We start from the raw sequence: 18740 nt of genomic DNA on the forward strand, positions 1-18740 counted from the left end.
AAGTTCACTTTCATCATTAAAAATAATATAAAGTAGAGAGAGAAAGAGAGTGTTGGTAGAAATTTATTATAAAAATAGGGTTTGAATGGGTTGTCCTAGTGATAAGCAAGTCCAACAGTGTCTTAGTAGAAGCCCTGTATATATTATAAAATATGATGTCCTAGTGATTTAGGACACTATACACATACATCTATTCCAACAATATGCCTTATCTTCATGTCTTAATATTAAAATAATAATATATTTGAATACAACTATATATAAGCCAAGTATGAAAAGGTGTGAAAAGAGAGAGAAAGTGAATATTTTATAGATTAAAATGGTTTAGGACAAGTGTGGTAGTGCCTTATAAATAAGGCACATGTAGTGTTTCCTAGTGTTTTAAGGCACCACTAGGACACTGTTGGATTACATCTTTATCTCAAATGTCTTAAATTTTAACTTAGGACACCATTACAGGGCACTGTTGGACTTGCTCTAAGGCATCACTAGGACATTGTTGGAGCAACCCATGTTATCAAATGCCCTAAATTTTGACTAAGGACATGATATAAAGCTTATCTTGGACTTGCTCTAAGGAATCGGCTTATTAGTCATATAATTAATTTTGTATCATATAATAAGCTGATTTATTAGAGCCTGTTTGTCCCGGCTTTAAGCCGGGACTTTAAGCTTTATCCAACTTTAAACTGAAAAATGTTTGTTTGTGTAATAAGTTAGAAGTTTGCTTAAAGTCAGAGATAAGCTAGAAGCTGACTTAAACTCAGAAGTTAGTTTGAGATACTTTATTCAGTGACTTAATTTTGTTGAACTTTTTTTTTTTGATAAAAATTACCCCTAAGTCATAAGTTACCCTTAACTAATATATCTAGTTTGGGATGGAGGAAGTATTCAAGACATGCCACCCAAATTTTTTTTGCTAATGGTTTTAGTGTTGGAGATGCTCTTACAAAAATAATATTTTCGGAAAACTAAGAAAACGGTAAAGCTTCAATTGGGGACTAAGAAACTAAAGCCCAACAGATGCTTATACTTTCTGATATATGAAAGGTCCAAACTGCATGTTTCAATTCATTATAATGTATAATGTTTAGTTCAAAGCATCAACTAGATTCCGAACATATGATAGGAGCAGGTAAAACCATGCTACTAATTCACATTCTGCAATGCAGATCTCAGTTCAAGGGCATCTATGAGAGTCCAGAGCTTTTTTTTTCTACGTAGAACTGAGTGTCATATAATAAGCTGATTCTAACTAATAAATCAAAAATCAGGCAAAAAAAGCTTACCAAACACGGCAAATGACTCCTCAAAGAACTTGTAAAGAATCTATGGCCAACAAAAAATGTATCAAGCTATATAACAAGAATGATTTACGATATATTTATTTTGGTTCTGCTGCTATAACTTACCTTCCTGTTCCAATATGAACAAGGTATTTCACGTCAAAGTCTGAAAATTATCCAAAAGCATCATTCCTTGCAATAGTTATATACCAAATAGCAGTCAGATGAACATCTTGTAGTTAACGAGTTGAGGCAACAACATAATCTCAAATGTTATAAATAATAATCAGGTATCCCAAACTAGCTAGATAATATAAGGGAGCTGAAGTGTTATTAACTGATAGGCCAGCTCTGTTTCTTAAAAACGGCTATTAGACCAAACTCTGACAACTCCGTAAGTGTATCCACTAAATAGTGTGCTTCCATCAGCACTCCATTTCAAACTTGTGCAGTAGATATCCTGTGCATGATAAGTCCAACATAAGGGAAAAAACACCTTAAACCAGCAATATATGACCACAGAACACATTAAAATTAGCAGATGATAAAATAACAAAGGGTACAGAATACTCAACCACTATGTTACTACAATTGGCATGCTAATTACGATGAAATTATAGCAACATGTTACTCTTACATCCCTTTAGAAGGTCACGACAAGACGACAATTTTTACGGGTTTTATATCAAAAAGCCCACCGTTTTCGTAAAAAACTGTCAAGTGACTATCCGATCGCCACCGGAACTCATTTTAGCCACTAGAATCACTATATTAAATCTTGAAAAATAATTAACACAAAACTTAATGGAATCCTAATCAGCAAATGATGTGTGAGCCACATGGATTACAAAAAGAACTAGAAAAGAAGATTCAGAGAAATACAAAAAAAATTGTAGTTAACTTTCTCATTAATATTTTTTCAAGATTTTACGGAGTGATATATATAGTGATTATAGTGGCTTAACTGAGTCCTCGTGGAGCCCGGGTAGTCACTTGATAGTTTTTGATGAGAATGGTGGGCACTTTGATATAATACACCAATTTTTACATATATATTTATGCCTCCAAATGTGTCATTCTATATAATGTGATGCAAATTGCACAATCATTCACATACTGTATATAAGAAGTTGAAGCCCAACAACTCAGTCGTACTAACAGTGAACTAAAACACCTAGCAGAAACTACAGAATTAGCATAAAATATAACTCACTAGATATACGAGAATATAGTACTATAACTAAACAACATCATGCCACTAAATTAAATGATTATTTAGCACAAGAGCAATAGAAGTACTACACTAACTTCTAATAAGCAAGAAAAAGCATTCATTAAACATATTCTTGATTGCTCATGTTCATGTATGCACTTGCAAATAATTTATATGCAACTTGATATGTAATTATGTATAAACATCAACTATGTCACTGACTGTTATACAAAAATGAAGTGCAAGTAGAAATATCCATATTGCACATCCTTGCACTAAACATACAGGACCAATTATTTCCATACACCAACTTCAAAGGCTAAACTATACTTCAGTATAATCCTAACCAATTCTTTAAAAAAAAAAAAAAAAATTACCCTCAACTACACATATTCAATAAACAACTCCCAAAACCCAAAGGGCCAAGGGAAAGGGGCTAAATGGCTCATATAAATTTAACACTTCCCCGCACTTGAAAGCCTGCCTGGCAGGGATAAGAAGTGAATCACCAACCTACTAGCGCACAAACTTATAAGGGAGCCACAGCAAAGTTGTCCATTTCAATTGTGAGAATATAGGGTATAAGACGGGTTTTATCACCAGGCCTCTCCTAAACCAAACTATATTTAACCAAACTTTAAACACAATTGTGAGAATATTGGGTATACGAATGGTTTTATCACCAGAACCAACCTCTCTTAAACCAAATTTTGATGCCATGCTAGATGACTAACTCTTCAAAGATATGCTCTCTTAAACCAGACTTTAAATCTATGTTAGACGACTTACTCTCCCAGTACCATACTCCATACTTCCCCTTTTGGTTGGAAGGAATGAAACTGAAAGGAAAGATATAGAACTTGTTCCATCTTTTTGGGTAAGTATTCATAGTTTTTAGTTTCCATTCTGCTATAATTCAAACCAGAGCTCAAACTCGCCAATTTGACCATCCTCCTGACTCCTAAGTCACTTTTCTTAACAAACCTCATTATAGAATATGTGCACTATTTCAAAATTCACACTCTTCCCTTTTGTAGATCATACAAATTTAAAATTTACTAAAGATTATATATCTTTGATTTAGAGCAGAGGTTTTTCACAGCACATGATGCAAAACATGATGGCATTGTAAGGCGGATCATAACATCAATGTGGCTTAATTGAACTTATAATTGTATAAAAACATAGAACTAATAATAATTAACAGCGCACGTATAAAAATAGGCAGAAACAAGGAGGTCGATTAGACCTTATTCTTGCCAGCATTGGCCTGAGTAGCATTGCCCTCAGCAGCAATCCTCAAATCAACAACCCTCATATCAGCTTCTTTCCCTCATCCAAATCCCACAAGAGAATAGCACCGTCTTTGCCACCGCTAGCACGGAGCGAACCATCAGGAGAAACCGCAACGGTATCAACATAGCCATTATTACCGATAAGAGTCTGTGTGAGCCCTGAGTATGTTCTTGAGTGTCACTGACTCCGCCATTTTTTAGGGTTTATGCATGAAGAATTAGAGAAAAGAAAAAAAAAAAAAAAAAACCTTTGCGAATTAGGGATACTGTAGTTGATTCGTTGCCATGTTATCTGCGAGTCCTGTATAGTGATTACTCTTCTCCTTTGGTTTTAACGGTATGCTTCGGTTCTTTATAACATATACTCAGGGGTACTTTGGTTGGAAAGAGGGCTGAGGTTGGAACGAGTAATCGGATGGTATGAGATTGAGGTATTATTTTTAATATCACGTTAAATGCTGGAATGAGTATATCTAATTTAAATATTTTTAAATGATTAATTATAATTAATTTAAACATATTCTTGAAATAAATTTTTTATATATATTTGAGTCTTCAACTTCATTTGGTACTAATAATTTGAATTTAATGACAATAAATAAAAATAAGACAAACAAAGTTGATTTCTCAAACCTATGTTTCATACCCACCTCCTCCTTTGGATATGAAAATCTCTACCTGGTAGGTTTGAGGTATGGGTTTGAAGTAAAAGAAAATCTAACCAAACACCAGGTATGAGTTTGGAATAAATGAAACTCATACCTAATATCAGAAAGGGGTGAACCGAGCGACCCCTCGGTTCGGTTCAGTTTCTACCTAAAACCGTTAACGAACCGTGTATTTCGGTTCGGTTTTTAGGTAGAAACCGTAATCGAACCGTTTCAGTTAACTGTTGGTCGGTTTCGGGTTTTTTCAGTTTTTATATGATTAGAAACTAGTATACAAATTTAATATTATTATTAATTTTAGAAAAATATTTATATACTTATAATATCAATTTCTCTTAATAAACTATATAATTAATATATTGTAGCACATATATATATAATATGTTATATATAATAATATATAATAAATGTTATATTTTTATTATATATCATATAAACGGTTCGGGTTTTTGGTTTGGTTTTAAGGGTAAAACCGTAACCGTTACCAAACTTTTATGTCGGTTCGGTTCGGTTGCGGTTTTTTCCGATTTTTGTTGGTTACGGGTTTTTTCGATTTGGTTTTTCAGTTCGGTTTCAGTTTTTTGATTTTTTTTGCTCACCACTACATACTAATGTAAGGGTTTTTCAGTATTTTATTAATATTTATCTTTGTATCTGAGATAAGTAATTTTTAACTGTTGAAATTTTTTGTGCATGCAGTGTTATCATTATTATGAAACAATAGTCACGAAAATCCTCCATTTTAAATAAAAAATAGTTGTTAGTCTATATCCACAAGACACATTAAAAAAATCTGTAGTGATAAAATAACTGATTTTCAATCCATTACCGTCACATTTAAATTTGCAAAGTTTCAATGTCACTGATAATAATAAATTACTTGCAATCAAGTGAAAAGAATTTTCTTCGTCCCATTTTACATGTGTTTTTTAGAAAAATTAATTTTTAAAATATTCTCGAAATATAATTTTTCTTGAAATTGACTTAAACACATCAAATGATGACTTGATTTTTCTTTAAGAAATCGCATGAGAAAACTACCGAACAGTCACAACATAAAAATATCAAAATCCTTCATAAAAAATATTGAATGTTTTTGGGTTTAAGGCTAGAATCCACTTTTATGTTTTCTACCAAAATTATCGAACATATTGCACATTTGGACTTGAGTTTTTGATCTCTTTATAATGTTTGAATTTGACTTTGAATTTTTTTTGAAAGTGTTACGATTTTTCACTAAAATATTTATGTCTGATATGACTTGTCTGTTTTACAAACGAATAACATTGAATCAAAATTTCACATCTTTCTTTCTATATTTGACACGTCAACACCGGTATAATACTTTGTAACATGAACACTATATCTTCTTGCATCTAAATCGGATCACTTCAACTTATTCGTCTTTGAAGTTTCAACATATTAATGAATTTCTGGATTATCTATTATTGTCTACTTATCCTGTTTTCTGAATTCCATGTTTTATATAGCCTACTATTCTGTTTCTGGATTCCGTGTTTTATCTAATATTATTTGATGTTTTATACATGTGTTGAGTCCAATTTCATGATTTGTTCCATCTTGCTAGACAACATTGACCTCCTCTACAGTTAAATGGAATTGTTGAGAAATAATATGTCTATATACATTGTATATACATTGATATTGATAGAGAGAATGCAAAATAATAAGAGTGAAAAAAACAAAAAATGCTTACTAATAAACTACGATAATGACACACCTTCATATGTATGGAAAAATCTATGACGTCCGGCAATTGAAAATAGAGAAAATATACTTACTAGTTGCACAAATTTTAAAATATATATAAATTGGTAGCTTGCTATATTATAAATAACATATATTGTAAACAGAATATTTATATCCAAGCCTATTTCAACATTTCAAAATTATTAAAAAATTTATGCAAAAATATATTACGAATATAGACCCACTTTTTTTTTGAAATAAAATAGACCCACTTATATGACTTATTTCAATTAGTAATTTAAAAAAAAATATTCAACTAAAGAACACTACTACCTAACTAAACACGAAAACTCTAAAGAATAAATATTAAAAAAAATGTATTTATAACCTCAACTCGAGGTAATCTACAGTACTTGTTCAACCTCAGCCCACCTCTCTTCCTTTTTTTTTTTTTTTTTTTTGACAGAAGCCCACCTCTCTTTCTGTATAAAACATGTTTGGCGATTTTTTACTGGGCCAATTGTCTGAGATTAATGACAATATACATTGGGCCTTGGAAGTTAATACCACGCAGCCCACAACACTCGCACCTATTCCGAAGAAAACCCTAAATGCCCTATATATAAACCCTCCTATAAATCAATTCCCCTCTTCACTATCTCCTCTCCAGCCTCCTCATCTCTCTACACAAGCCTCCCCTCTCGCCTCGCTTAACAAACCCTAAAAATGGCGGAATCACTCACCCTCAAGGGCACTCTCAGGGCTCACACCGACTGGGTCACCGCAATCGCCACCCCAATCGACAACTCCGACATGATCGTCACCTCGTCCCGCGACAAATCTATCATCGTCTGGAAACTCACCAAGGAGGACAAGTCATACGGCGTCGCTCAGCGTCGTTTAACCGGCCACTCCCATTTCGTCCAGGACGTTGTTCTCTCTTCCGACGGTCAGTTCGCGCTTTCCGGCTCCTGGGACGGCGAGCTCCGTCTGTGGGACCTCTCCAACGGGACCACCGCGCGGCGCTTCGTGGGCCACACTAAGGACGTGCTGTCCGTGGCGTTCTCGATTGATAACCGTCAGATTGTGTCGGCGTCTCGTGACCGTTCGATTAAGCTGTGGAACACTTTGGGGGAGTGCAAGTATACAATTCAGGATGGTGATGCGCATTCTGATTGGGTGAGCTGTGTGAGGTTCAGCCCGAATAATGTGCAGCCCACGATTGTTTCGGCTTCGTGGGATAAGACTGTGAAGATTTGGAATTTGAGTAATTGCAAGCTCAGGTCCACTCTTGCTGGGCATAATGGTTATGTGAATACCGTTGCGGTGTCTCCTGATGGTTCGCTTTGTGCTAGCGGTGGCAAAGACGGTGTGATTCTCTTGTGGGATTTGGCTGAGGGCAAGAAGCTTTACTCTCTCGATGCTTCTTCGATCATCCATGCTCTTTGCTTTAGTCCTAATAGGTACTGGCTGTGTGCTGCTACCGAGTCGAGCATTAAGATTTGGGATCTCGAGAGCAAGAGCATTGTTGTTGATTTGAGGATCGACTTGAAGGCAGAGGCTGATATGGCTGCTGAGGGCAATGCTACTCAGACAAATGCTGGCAAGAATAAGGTCCAATATCTGAATAATTTTCAATTTTATTTTATTTACTTATTGATGCTGTGTTTATTTGTCATTTATATGATATACAGTATTATATGTATGTGTACTTTGCCTGACCATTTATCTTCTTATGTTCTAAATTTAAAATTAATATACGTAGTTTAGTGGCATCATTTATCATGTATTGTGCATCTGTATGTTTTTAGTTCTACATCTTTGCTTGTATTCAGATGTCTTTGTTGCTATGTTTTTTATTGATCATAATATGTATGAACTAAATTGTACACCACAGTAGTGATATGTGTGTTATGTTTATATCTGTACTCTACGCATATGAATTTGTATTTATAAATGTTATGTCTCATGTGCATTTTATAATTATTGTGATCATATACATATTTGGGTGTTAATGTTGTAATCATTGTTTATTTTGTTTATTCTCTGTTTTTGTGACTTGTTAAATTTTGTTTTACATGGTCTTATGGTTATTTGATATGGTAGTCTTTATTTGTGTACATGCGTTGTGTTAATAATTACTCATGCTCTGTTTGGTTCAGTATATTATTATATTTCTTTTTCGTAATTTGTTGCAATGTTGGACCTGTGAAATTGGATCGAATGGAGGTAATTGAGATTGGGCACTCTGCCCAATGTACACGTTATCAGTCTTGTTAATGTACACAATGTTTATTGACAATGATGTACCATGTATAGAATTGGTTCCTATCATGTTTCATTTACATACTATTTTTCTCTCTCCAAATATCAATCATAATTGAGAAATTATGATGCAGGTTATTTACTGCACAAGTTTGAGCTGGAGTGCTGATGGAAGCACCTTGTTCAGCGGATACACAGATGGTGTTGTCAGGGTCTGGGGCATCGGACGTTACTAGATGAGCATATGTAGCGAGCAATTACCAGATTTACTCTCTCAATTATCTTTTGAATCAATCTAGGATGTGTAGACTGAAAGTTGATCTCTATCTAGTCTACTTATTTGTGTTTTCATCTGTTTTCAGTTTTGGATAATTCTATGGTGTATGGTTTTTCGACTATTACAGTACTTGGTTGTTTTGCCTATACCTCCTCTTTTGCAAAAGCCTTATGATTTATACTATTGGTTGGTTAAGTATATTCTTCTACTTTTATGCAAATTTTTGCACCGTGGAGTTCTTGTACAAGGGTACCAGAGATGAAGATAAACCTTTGGTTTGTTTTCGGATGAATGAAATAGTTCAACTCCATAGGAGTATATAACTATTGTGAATAACTTTGCTTAAATGTTTGTGAGTCTCATATGTGAAGAGGATAAATAAGTGTCCGGTGATAATCACCTGTTATGTCTATCTATTTTTTCTGTTCCCCTGGCTTGTACTCTTGGCTGTCTGATTTTCTTTTCAGAAAAATCAGGAGCTTATGATATTGAAAATTAAGTGTTCAGCTTGTCTTTGCTGGGCAATGTATGCAATAAGATAAATTTCTCACGGCCCTTGAACAGATGTAGTTGCGAGTGTCATGGAATTTTTAGTTTGGCTCAAGAGACCAAGTGGTGAATACTCTCTCCTCATTCTAACTACATGAACTAGAAGAGAAGAAACCTTCTGCATAATTTTCCCTGCAGAGAGAACAAATACTTGGCTTTTTTCAAACATACAAGCTAATAAAATCAGTCTCATGGAGTGATTTGCTTCCTTGGTTGCAAGATGCAAGAGTACACAAACCAGGACTACACAACTGAATTGGAAGATCATGATTTGGTGTAGATGTCATGTTAGCAAATTAACTCCAGCACCAAATCATCTTCCTTATTACCACAGATATTATAATCTGAAGAAGCATTTGCCAAAAAATCAGAGACCTTTGGAATAGAAGATGAGCTAAAGATACATAAAAGTGTTGTGCACCAGCAGCCAAAGATACAAATCCAATTCCAAGTGGAGGAGTCTCGGAAGAATATTTTTACCCCAATAGTGCACTAGAAACAGCTGTTTCCAAAACGAGATTACTAATTTCTGGATTATAAAACAGGCTACTCTGTTCTGACCATAAACTTATGCTACTTTTTCGAACTATATCCCAGCAATCAATTGATCCCAAATTATTATCATAGTAGTAAGATACTCTTATAGCACAAATATGACGAGTACTAACAGCAATAGGGTAATAAGTTGTAGATTGAAAGACTTGAGGTCAGAGGCGTCTTCAGGGGGAGTCTCCCCAGTTATTTGCCTAGGGCCTTCATCGATATAAGGGGCCTCCAATATATATACATATACGTAGTATTAATATTTATAATTATTAGTTATCAATTATATTCAATAAAATTATTAATAATATCTATTCTTCTCCCCTATACACCAGTTTAGGAATATGGACAGTCCTTTAACTTTAGACCCATGTAATAGAATAAAAAATAGATAAAACCCCAATAAATTATAACTTCTTACCTTTAACTTGAACTATTTTTATGCTTTGTTTCTTAGTTAAGAATTATATTTACTACTGCAAATTTTTCATGCGATTTTAGTTCATCAAATTTTAGATTTTGGTTCAAAAATCCTAAGGCCTCCGAAATGCTGGAGACGGCCCTGCCTGAGGAACAAGATTATTAGTAATCAAACTACAACTGTATGCTAGTGGAGTATCAGCTCATATTCAACATAAGAACCATTGTCACCCCCGACCCCACCAAAAAAAAAATCAAACAGAGGTTGGGAATTCTCTACTATAGTCGGGGACCGGTCCCATGTTCTTCAACTAAACAGAGGTTGGAAATTCCGTATGATGGTTTGGGACCGGTCCCCGAGCGTCAGAAAGTCAGTGAGATTTGAACCAATGTTCTTTAGATCATAGCAATACCGAGCAACTCTCCACTTTGCTATAAGGTTATTCAATATCATCTTTACAGATTTTTAATGTAAACATTTATTTTTAAGATTGATATGAATGATACATTTGATTGTTTATTTTTATAGGCTTTGTTCATGATGATTTATGATAAAACAGGGTCATATGGACAAATTCTATGTTATAATTGTGAGTTGCGCTAAATTATACAAAAATATGTCATTTTCAGAACATATATTTGTGAGTAATTTTGATAGTTAATGTTTTTGATTAACGATATAAATTGTTGTTTATGAGAATTTCGTATTTATGACGAATGATATTTTTTTTATATTTATGTGAATTTGAGTTTGTATATTATAAATATATAAAAGCTGACATGTCTAGTATAAATATGATCATTTTTTTGTTAACAAGTTTTTTTTTCATGTATAAATTAAGTTAATAATAACATTAGTGATATGGAAATAATATTTTATATATTCTTTATATAAATATTTTATAAAAGTTATTACACTAAATTAGAGAATAGATAACTCTTGTCGTATAGTTGTTATCTATAGATATTATAATTATATACCACACATGATTAGTTAAAATTCGAATATTTTATCATATTTATATTTAATTGAACATATTTGATGACAAATTCAATTTTTATAAGGAGATTCCTTATGCTGTATTTATCAACATTTTTATCAATATATACGTAAAAAAGAGTTAATATAATAAATTAATATAATATAATTTCAAATCAATTTCACACAATATATATCATCAAATATAAATAAATCTATTACAAACATTTTTGTAATTTATTTATCAATTAAAAATTTAATTTCCAGTTACTACTAAGATATATCATAGTAGTTTAGAAAAAAATGTCATTCATAATAAATATATTATCCAGTTAAAATATTATATTTTAATATACTAGAAATCAAAATGAAATTATAATTGTGGAAGAGGGAGTAACCAGAAAAAGCAAAAATACAACGGCAAAATACTAAATATATAGTATTACACGCTCTTGTTCGTATTCTGGGCGAATCAGAGGTCAAAAAACGAAAAATTGGTTTTGTTCTTATCTTCGTATTCTCGGCGAGCGAATCATCCCTCTTCTTCTGTCTTCGATTTTAAGTTGTAAGTTCTTACTCCATCTCTTCATTCCATTGAATTTATGGATCTGTAATCGTATTAGGGTATTATATGATATAACTTAGGTTTTTTGATCTGGGCTAAATTGAGAACATGATCCTATCTGAATAGTCTCATATGTTTCTTTCTCGATTCTTGATTTAATTTGTAGCCATACCCATATGGTGGTTTTTGTAGTAAATGTTTTTTATTTATTTATGTGAATATTTATGTGGTATCTCACTGTTTTGATGGCTTTGAGTCTTTTTTGTGTAGTTTTGAATTGTTTAGCTGTTCTTGTTTTGTTATGCTTGGATATGTATGTTACCACTCTTCACATGGATAGGCTTCAAGTTGTCATGTTCTTCACAATTAGGTTTGTAAATTAAGCTACTAACATCAAGGGGTGGCAATTTCGGGTAATGGGTCGTTCCTGTCGGAAATCGGGTCGATTTCGGCTCAAGTTAAAATCACTTAAAGTTGAATAAAACTGAAAATTGAAGTTAATAGAAATAAAATTCTGATTTCGGGTCATTTCGGATCCATTTCGGGTCAATCGGGTGATTTTCGGGTCACTTTCGGGTTTTGTTTCAATAAATCGGGTTGCGGGTTGGGTCATGTTCGGGTCGGGTTTCGGGATTTGTCTCAGTAACATGAAATGAAAGTGCAGAAAAAATAAAAGCAGGAAGAAATGATAAATTTTTTATTTTCGCTCTCATTGATAATCATATACTAAAGAAGAAAATACATTATATAGGAAGTAACACTCCAGAAACTACATTATTGGCCAATCCAAAACATATAACCCAACACTATGCTTGACCCACATATAATATCTGGCCCAACAGTATTTTTAGTTCAAATCGTGACAAAAGTGTTGGTCTATGACAGTTATATGCAAATTTTACATGTTTTTGGCGTGAAATAAGCGTTTGGTACTCGAGGCAAGCCGAAGAGTCGGGGTAAATTACATGTGTTTAATTGTCTTTAACATGCGAAACTTGGGGATTTGGTGTGTATACACTAAAACATAAATAAGTGCTTGTGGTATTTGCTGTATATGTGTGGGCACTTGTGTAAATTTGTTTCTGGATAAAATGAATTCATTGAAATTTCATGAAATCATCCTATAAGTGCCGCTCTGTCTATATCTGGCCAATATTTTCTTGCCATGCTTGATTATTTCATTATGTTCAATTATCACTGACCCAGCCTGAAACCATCTTTTAGTTTATTTGAATATGTTAATTTTATTATACCCAAGATTAGTTGTGCAATATTGCTTATCATGTACCTGTATTTATATGTTTAAGTAAAATGAAAAAAATGTTGGCTGATCGGGCCCCCATAAGAACTCCCTACTGTATCTCCAACATATTGCAATTTATGGAGCTATACTTTTTGGGGCCTAACAATCCGTGCCGAACGCTCCTTCCCCAATGTAAAGAATCTAGGGGGACGGAGGGAGTATCTTTTTTGTGGAATCATGAACCAATGCTCTGTTTGGTTATAAGGAATGGAATGAAAACTTGTATATAAAATTGTAGGGAAGAAATAATGTAAGAGTGAAGACTTTAAAAAATAAATACAAATTTTCATGATGAGGGATGTCAAGAAAATGAATAGAATCAAGAATCAGGCATTTTACCGAAGTTTGTGGAGACTAGGCCATGGTATAAGTTGGTTTGAGTGGAATGGAGGAAAGAATTAATTTTCCAATATTCACCCATAGAATAGAACACATTTAATTACATTTCCACCTTATTTCGTTGCTTCCAACCAAATGGAGCGTAGTTTTACATTTTCGGAATATTTTATGACTAATTTCGTAGAATACTGACTACCACCTTGATGTGCAGGCTTACAATTTTCTCAAGATGCCAGCTACAGCAGGCAGGGTTCGAATGCCCGCAAACAACAGGGTACACAGTAGTGCTGCCCTTCAAACACACGGTATTTGGCAGAGTGCTATAGGGTATGACCCCTATGCACCAAATAAAGAAGATAACAAAAAGTCTTCTCAGCCTAAAGCTTCTGATGCTGCTGCTGCTGAACCTGCGGGTGAAAATGCTTATGCAAGCTTCCAGGGTTTGCTTGCACTTGCTCGTGTAACTAGCAATAATGTAGATGAGTCTCGTGGAGCATGTAAGAAGTGTGGACGTGTGGGTCATCTTACATTTCAGTGTAGAAATTTCTTGAGTATTAAGGATGAAAGTAATGATAAAGACTCCGAGGCAATTCACGCGGCAGTTATTTCTGGTCTGGAGAAAATAAAAGGCAGCGGCAAAAAATTATTTGGTAAAACTGGGGTAGAGGATTCCAATGAGGATTCTGACGATGAGAGCGAGAGTTCGGATTCTGACTATGACTCTGAAATAGAGAGGGCAATTGCTCAGAGCAAAAAGTTTGGGAAGAAGATTGTTGATAAAGTGAAGTCTTCTAGAAAGAAAAATGATGATTCTGATGATGACGAATCTGATTATGAAAGGAGAAAGAATAAGGTTGGATCAAAGAGGAGCAGCAGTAAAAGGATTTACCGTGATTCTGATGAAGATGTTAAGGATAATCGGAAGAGGAGAGAGAAGAGGAGGAGAGATGAATCGTCTGATGAGGATGATGATAATCAACGACAACGTAGAAAGAGTAAGAAGGAAAAGAGGAGGAGAGGGCGAAGTCACACGTCTGATGATGATGATGATAATCAACGACAACGTAGAAAGAGTAAGAAGGAAAAGAGGAGAAGGCGAAGTCACAAGCATTCAGATGATTCAGATGGATCTGAGGAACACACTAGAATGCGTAAGCGGAGGAGCAGGAGAGAAAGATCCGTTTCTAGTCCTGACGTTAGCAGCTCAGATGATTCTGATTTAGGAGGTAGAATCGGCAAAAAACAATCTGGGAAGAGGAGCAGGAAGCACAGCCACAAACGAGATTAGTTATTCTCCAGGGGTGAGAAATTAGACACTAAATTCCTATTGTTGTGCTTTTCTGTAATCTGTTACTGTTAATTAAAATTTTGACCGGGTTTTATGATATTGCTTGATTTGTATAACCTGCGTTTCAAATCTTCTACTTGGCTCTATCTTCCCCTTCTTTGGAGTGATCTGCTGTTAGTCAGCTGGGATTTTTCACTGTATGCAATATTGCCATTATGATGTCATCTATGCATGAACTGGTTATGCGAAGTATATTAATTATTGTCTTGTTATTTTTATTTTAATTGAAAGGCCCTTTTACATCTTTGCTTGTATTCAGATGTCTTTGTTGCTCTGTTTTTTATTGATCATAATATGTATGTGCTAAACTGTACACCACAGTAGTGATATGTGTGTTATGTTTATATCTGTACTCTACGCATATGAATTTATATTTATAAATGTTAAGTTTCATGTGCATTTTCTAATTATTGTGATCATATACATATTTGGGTGTTAATGTTGTAATCATTGTTTATTTTGGCTATTCTCTGTTTTTGTGACTTGTTAAATTCTGTGTTACATGGTCGTATGGTTTTTTGATATGGTAGTCTAATAGTCTTCATTTGTGTACATGCGTTGTGTTAATAATTACTCATGCTCTGTTGCGTTCAATATATTATTATGTTTCTTTTTCGTAATTTGTTGCAATGTTGGACCTGTGAAATTGGATTTGAATGGAGGGAATCGAGATTGGGCAGTCTGCCCTTCTGATTTGTCTCTTCTGTCAAATAGTGTCTGCCTTAACCTTTCCTTGCCCAATGTACGCATTATCAGTCTTGTTTAGGGCTGAGCACCGGTCCGGGAGATTCCCGTACTGTACCAAATAACCGAATCGAAAGTTCCGAAAAATTGAAATCCGGTTGACTTCTGACTATATCTGTATTGAACTGTACCGAATTTTAAAATCTGGGATGGTTCTGGTTTATATATAAGAACTGTACCGAGAATTGTACCGAACTGTATTGAACTGTACCGAACCGAATAACTGAAAATTATATATTATGACATAGTTTGATATACATACTGTTTTCTTTTTATTTTTGTGTTTAATAACTAATATCAAATTTCACAAATATGACGTAATAGCACAATATTTGTGATTTTAATCACTTTTGTGATATAATATATATCATGCAATTGAAATTCATATATCAATGAACTAATTGAAAATCATATCACTTTTTTTATTATTTGTTTTGCTTGAACTAATTTTCTATTTTGCTTCTTTATTTACCAGGTATAACTTGAAAATTTATTGTATAGATTTATCACTTTTTATATATTTTATTTTTTTATGTATTTTATTAAGAGTACTGAATATCTGAAACCGTCCCATCTTGTCCCGAAAATTTGGAACAATACAATACGGATATATATAATAATGGTACAATTTTGGTTCTCAACATTTTGAATATCCGAAAATTGGGATGGTTCTGGAGATCTCGGGAACCCCGGCTTTACCCGTACCGTACTCACCCTTAGTCTTGTTAATGTACATCATGTTTTATGACAATGATGTACCATGTATAGAATTGGTTCCATCCATGTTTCATTTACATATTCTTTGTCTCTCTTTTTCTCTTAACTATAATTGATAAATTATGATGCAGGTTATTTACTGCACAAGTTTGAGCTGGAGTGCTGATGGAAGCACCTTGTTCAGTGGATACACAGATGGTGTTGTCAGGGTCTGGGGCATTGGACGTTACTAGATGAGCATATGTAGTGAGCAGTTACCAGTTTTACTCAATTATCTTTATAATCAATCTAGGACGTGTGGACTGAAAGTTGATCTCTATCTAGTCTACTTATTTGTGTTTTCATCTGTTTTCAGTTTTGGATAATTTTATGGTGTATGGTTTTTCGACTTTTACAGTACTTTTGTTTTACCCTTATGATTTATACTATTGGTTGGTTAAGTTTATTATTATTTTATTTTTATTATGCAAATTTTCACACCACTGGAGTCCTTGTACAAGGGTAATAGATATGAAGGTAAAGCTTTGGTTTGTTTTTGCATTGATGAAATAGTTCAACTCTGCAGGAGTATACAACTATTGTGAATAAATTTGCGGATAGATTTCTGTGCTGATTACATGTTTATCAGTCTCATATGTGAAGATGATAAATAAGTGTACAGCATAGGTTGTGTGATTTTATTTTCAGAGAACTGGAGCTTATGATATTGGAGTATGTGTTCAACTCGTCTTAGTTGCGCAATGTTTGCAAGAAGATAAATGTTTGCAAGAAGATAAATTTCTTAAGGTCCTAGAACAGACGTAATTGAACCAGGAAATATTAAAAACCTAGTTTGGCTGAGAGAGCAAGCGGCTGTGCATACTCTGGCTCCCTTCTTACTACATGAACTAGAAGCTGCTGCATAATTTATCCTGCAGAGAGAACAAATACTTAGCTTTTTCCAAACATACAGGCTAGTAAAATCAGTCCCGACAGTGGATCAGAAACAACTGTTATCAAAACAAGACTAATAATCCCTGGATCATAAAACAGAGTACTCTGTTCTGAACATAAACTTGCACTCCAAGCAGTATGCTGGTGAAGTATTGGCTCATATTCCACATAAGAACCATCGTCACCTAGTTGCGCAATGTTTGCAAGAAGATAAATTTCTTAAGGTCCTAGAACAGACGTAATTGAACCAGGAAATATTAAAAACCTAGAATTTACCCTGCAGAGAGAACAAATACTTAGCTTTTTCCAAACATACAGGCTAGTAAAATCAGTCCCGACAGTGGACCAGAAACAACTGTTATCAAAACAAGACTAATAATCCCTGGATCATAAAACAGAGTACTCTTCCAAGCAGTATGCTAGTGAAGTATTGGCTCATATTCCACATAAGAACCATCGTCACCCAACCCTTGCAAAAAGAAACCAAACAGAGGTTGGAATTCCCTGTGACCAAACAGAGGTTGGAATTTCGAAAAGCAGGTGAGATTCGAACCGATGATTCTTTGAAACTCTTTGGATCATAGCAATGCCCTGTTCTCATCGGATCAACTCTCCACTTTGCCATAAGGTTATTCAATATCATCTTTACAAATATCGGATCAACTCTCCACTTTGCCATAAGGTTATTCAATATCATCTTTACAAATTTTTAATGTAAAAATTATTACTCAAGATTGATATGAGTAATACAATTGATTTTTTATTATTTTTTTATACACTTTGTTCATGATAATTTATAATAAAACAGTGTTTATTTCTTAAAAAAATAAAATAAAAATAAAACAGTGTTTATACAATTTATATGAATAAATTTTGTGTTTATAATTATGAGTTGCCTTCAATTATAAAAAAAATTGTTATTTTCCTAACATATGTTTATGAGTAATTTTAATGGTTAGTATTTTTGATTATTTCGATATAAATTATTATTAATAAGAAGTTCGTATTTATGGTGAATGGCATTTTTTATATTTATGAAAAATTGAGTCTATATATTATAAATATATAAAAAAGGACATGTCCATTATAAATATGATTTTTTTTGTTAAATATTTTACTTTCCATGTATAAAAATTTACATTATAACTTGATGATAATATTAGTATTATGAAAGTAATATTTTATACAAATATTTTATAAAAGTCATTCTAATAAATCATAAATTAGATAGCTCTTATAGTGTAATTGTTAATTATAGATATTATAATTATATATTATATATAATTGGTTAAAATTTGAATATTTTATGATATTGATATTTAATTGTATATAGTTGATGACAAACTCAATTATATATGGAGATTTTATTAATATAAAATAAAAAAATAAATATAATAAATTCATATAATATAATTGTATATCAGTTTCACACTTATATCATCAAATATAAATAGTTCTGTTAGAATTTTTTTAAATGCATTTACTTCTTCTCACCCTTTAATTTTTTTTAATTTTTTTATATTGTTCGACATGTATGTTAAGGCATATATAAATCATAATTTCATAATTTATTTTCAACGTTTTAT

General features: G+C 33.2%; 2 protein-coding genes and 1 long non-coding RNA gene across 4 annotated transcripts; 2 read left to right on the forward strand and 1 right to left on the reverse strand.

Moving 5' to 3' along the window:
* Window positions 1-931: 931 nt before the first annotated feature.
* On the reverse strand, window positions 932-4106 carry LOC108195700 (uncharacterized). 2 transcript variants are annotated; one of them, XR_010285930.1, is made up of 4 exons: window positions 3749-4106; window positions 1625-1746; window positions 1413-1478; window positions 932-1329 (listed from the first exon to the last, which is right to left on the reverse strand). It is a non-coding gene; the product is annotated as an uncharacterized LOC108195700 (long non-coding RNA). The 2 variants fall into 2 exon arrangements; XR_010285929.1 differs by having other exon boundaries at window positions 1413-1746.
* A 2663-nt stretch (window positions 4107-6769) lies between these two features.
* LOC108196612 (small ribosomal subunit protein RACK1) lies at window positions 6770-8914 on the forward strand. The gene is made up of 2 exons (XM_017363972.2): window positions 6770-7786; window positions 8572-8914. Exons 1-2 carry the CDS (start codon window positions 6899-6901, stop codon window positions 8671-8673), a joined length of 990 nt encoding a protein of 329 aa, XP_017219461.1. The 5' UTR covers window positions 6770-6898; the 3' UTR covers window positions 8674-8914.
* Window positions 8915-11612: 2698 nt separating this feature from the next.
* On the forward strand, window positions 11613-16666 carry LOC135146773 (CAX-interacting protein 4-like). The gene is made up of 3 exons (XM_064081792.1): window positions 11613-11770; window positions 13624-14713; window positions 16353-16666. Exon 2 carries the CDS (start codon window positions 13642-13644, stop codon window positions 14698-14700), a length of 1059 nt encoding a protein of 352 aa, XP_063937862.1. The 5' UTR covers window positions 11613-11770; window positions 13624-13641; the 3' UTR covers window positions 14701-14713; window positions 16353-16666.
* The last annotated feature ends 2074 nt before the right edge of the window (window positions 16667-18740 follow it).

Source organism: Daucus carota, chromosome 7 (genome assembly GCF_001625215.2).
Source record: "Daucus carota subsp. sativus chromosome 7, DH1 v3.0, whole genome shotgun sequence".
Lineage (NCBI taxonomy): Eukaryota > Viridiplantae > Streptophyta > Magnoliopsida > Apiales > Apiaceae > Daucus > Daucus carota.

What these genes read in the sequence shown, in the direction of transcription:
- LOC108196612 (XM_017363972.2), top strand. Translation starts at nt 6,899, where the DNA reads ATGGCGGAATCACTCACCCTCAAGGGCACTCTCAGGGCTCACACCGAC. An exon ending in CAAATGCTGGCAAGAATAAG is followed by an intron (nt 7,787 to 8,571) that starts GTCCAATATCTG and finishes ATTATGATGCAG; the next exon opens with GTTATTTACTGCACAAGTTT.
- LOC135146773 (XM_064081792.1), top strand. Translation starts at nt 13,642, where the DNA reads ATGCCAGCTACAGCAGGCAGGGTTCGAATGCCCGCAAACAACAGGGTA.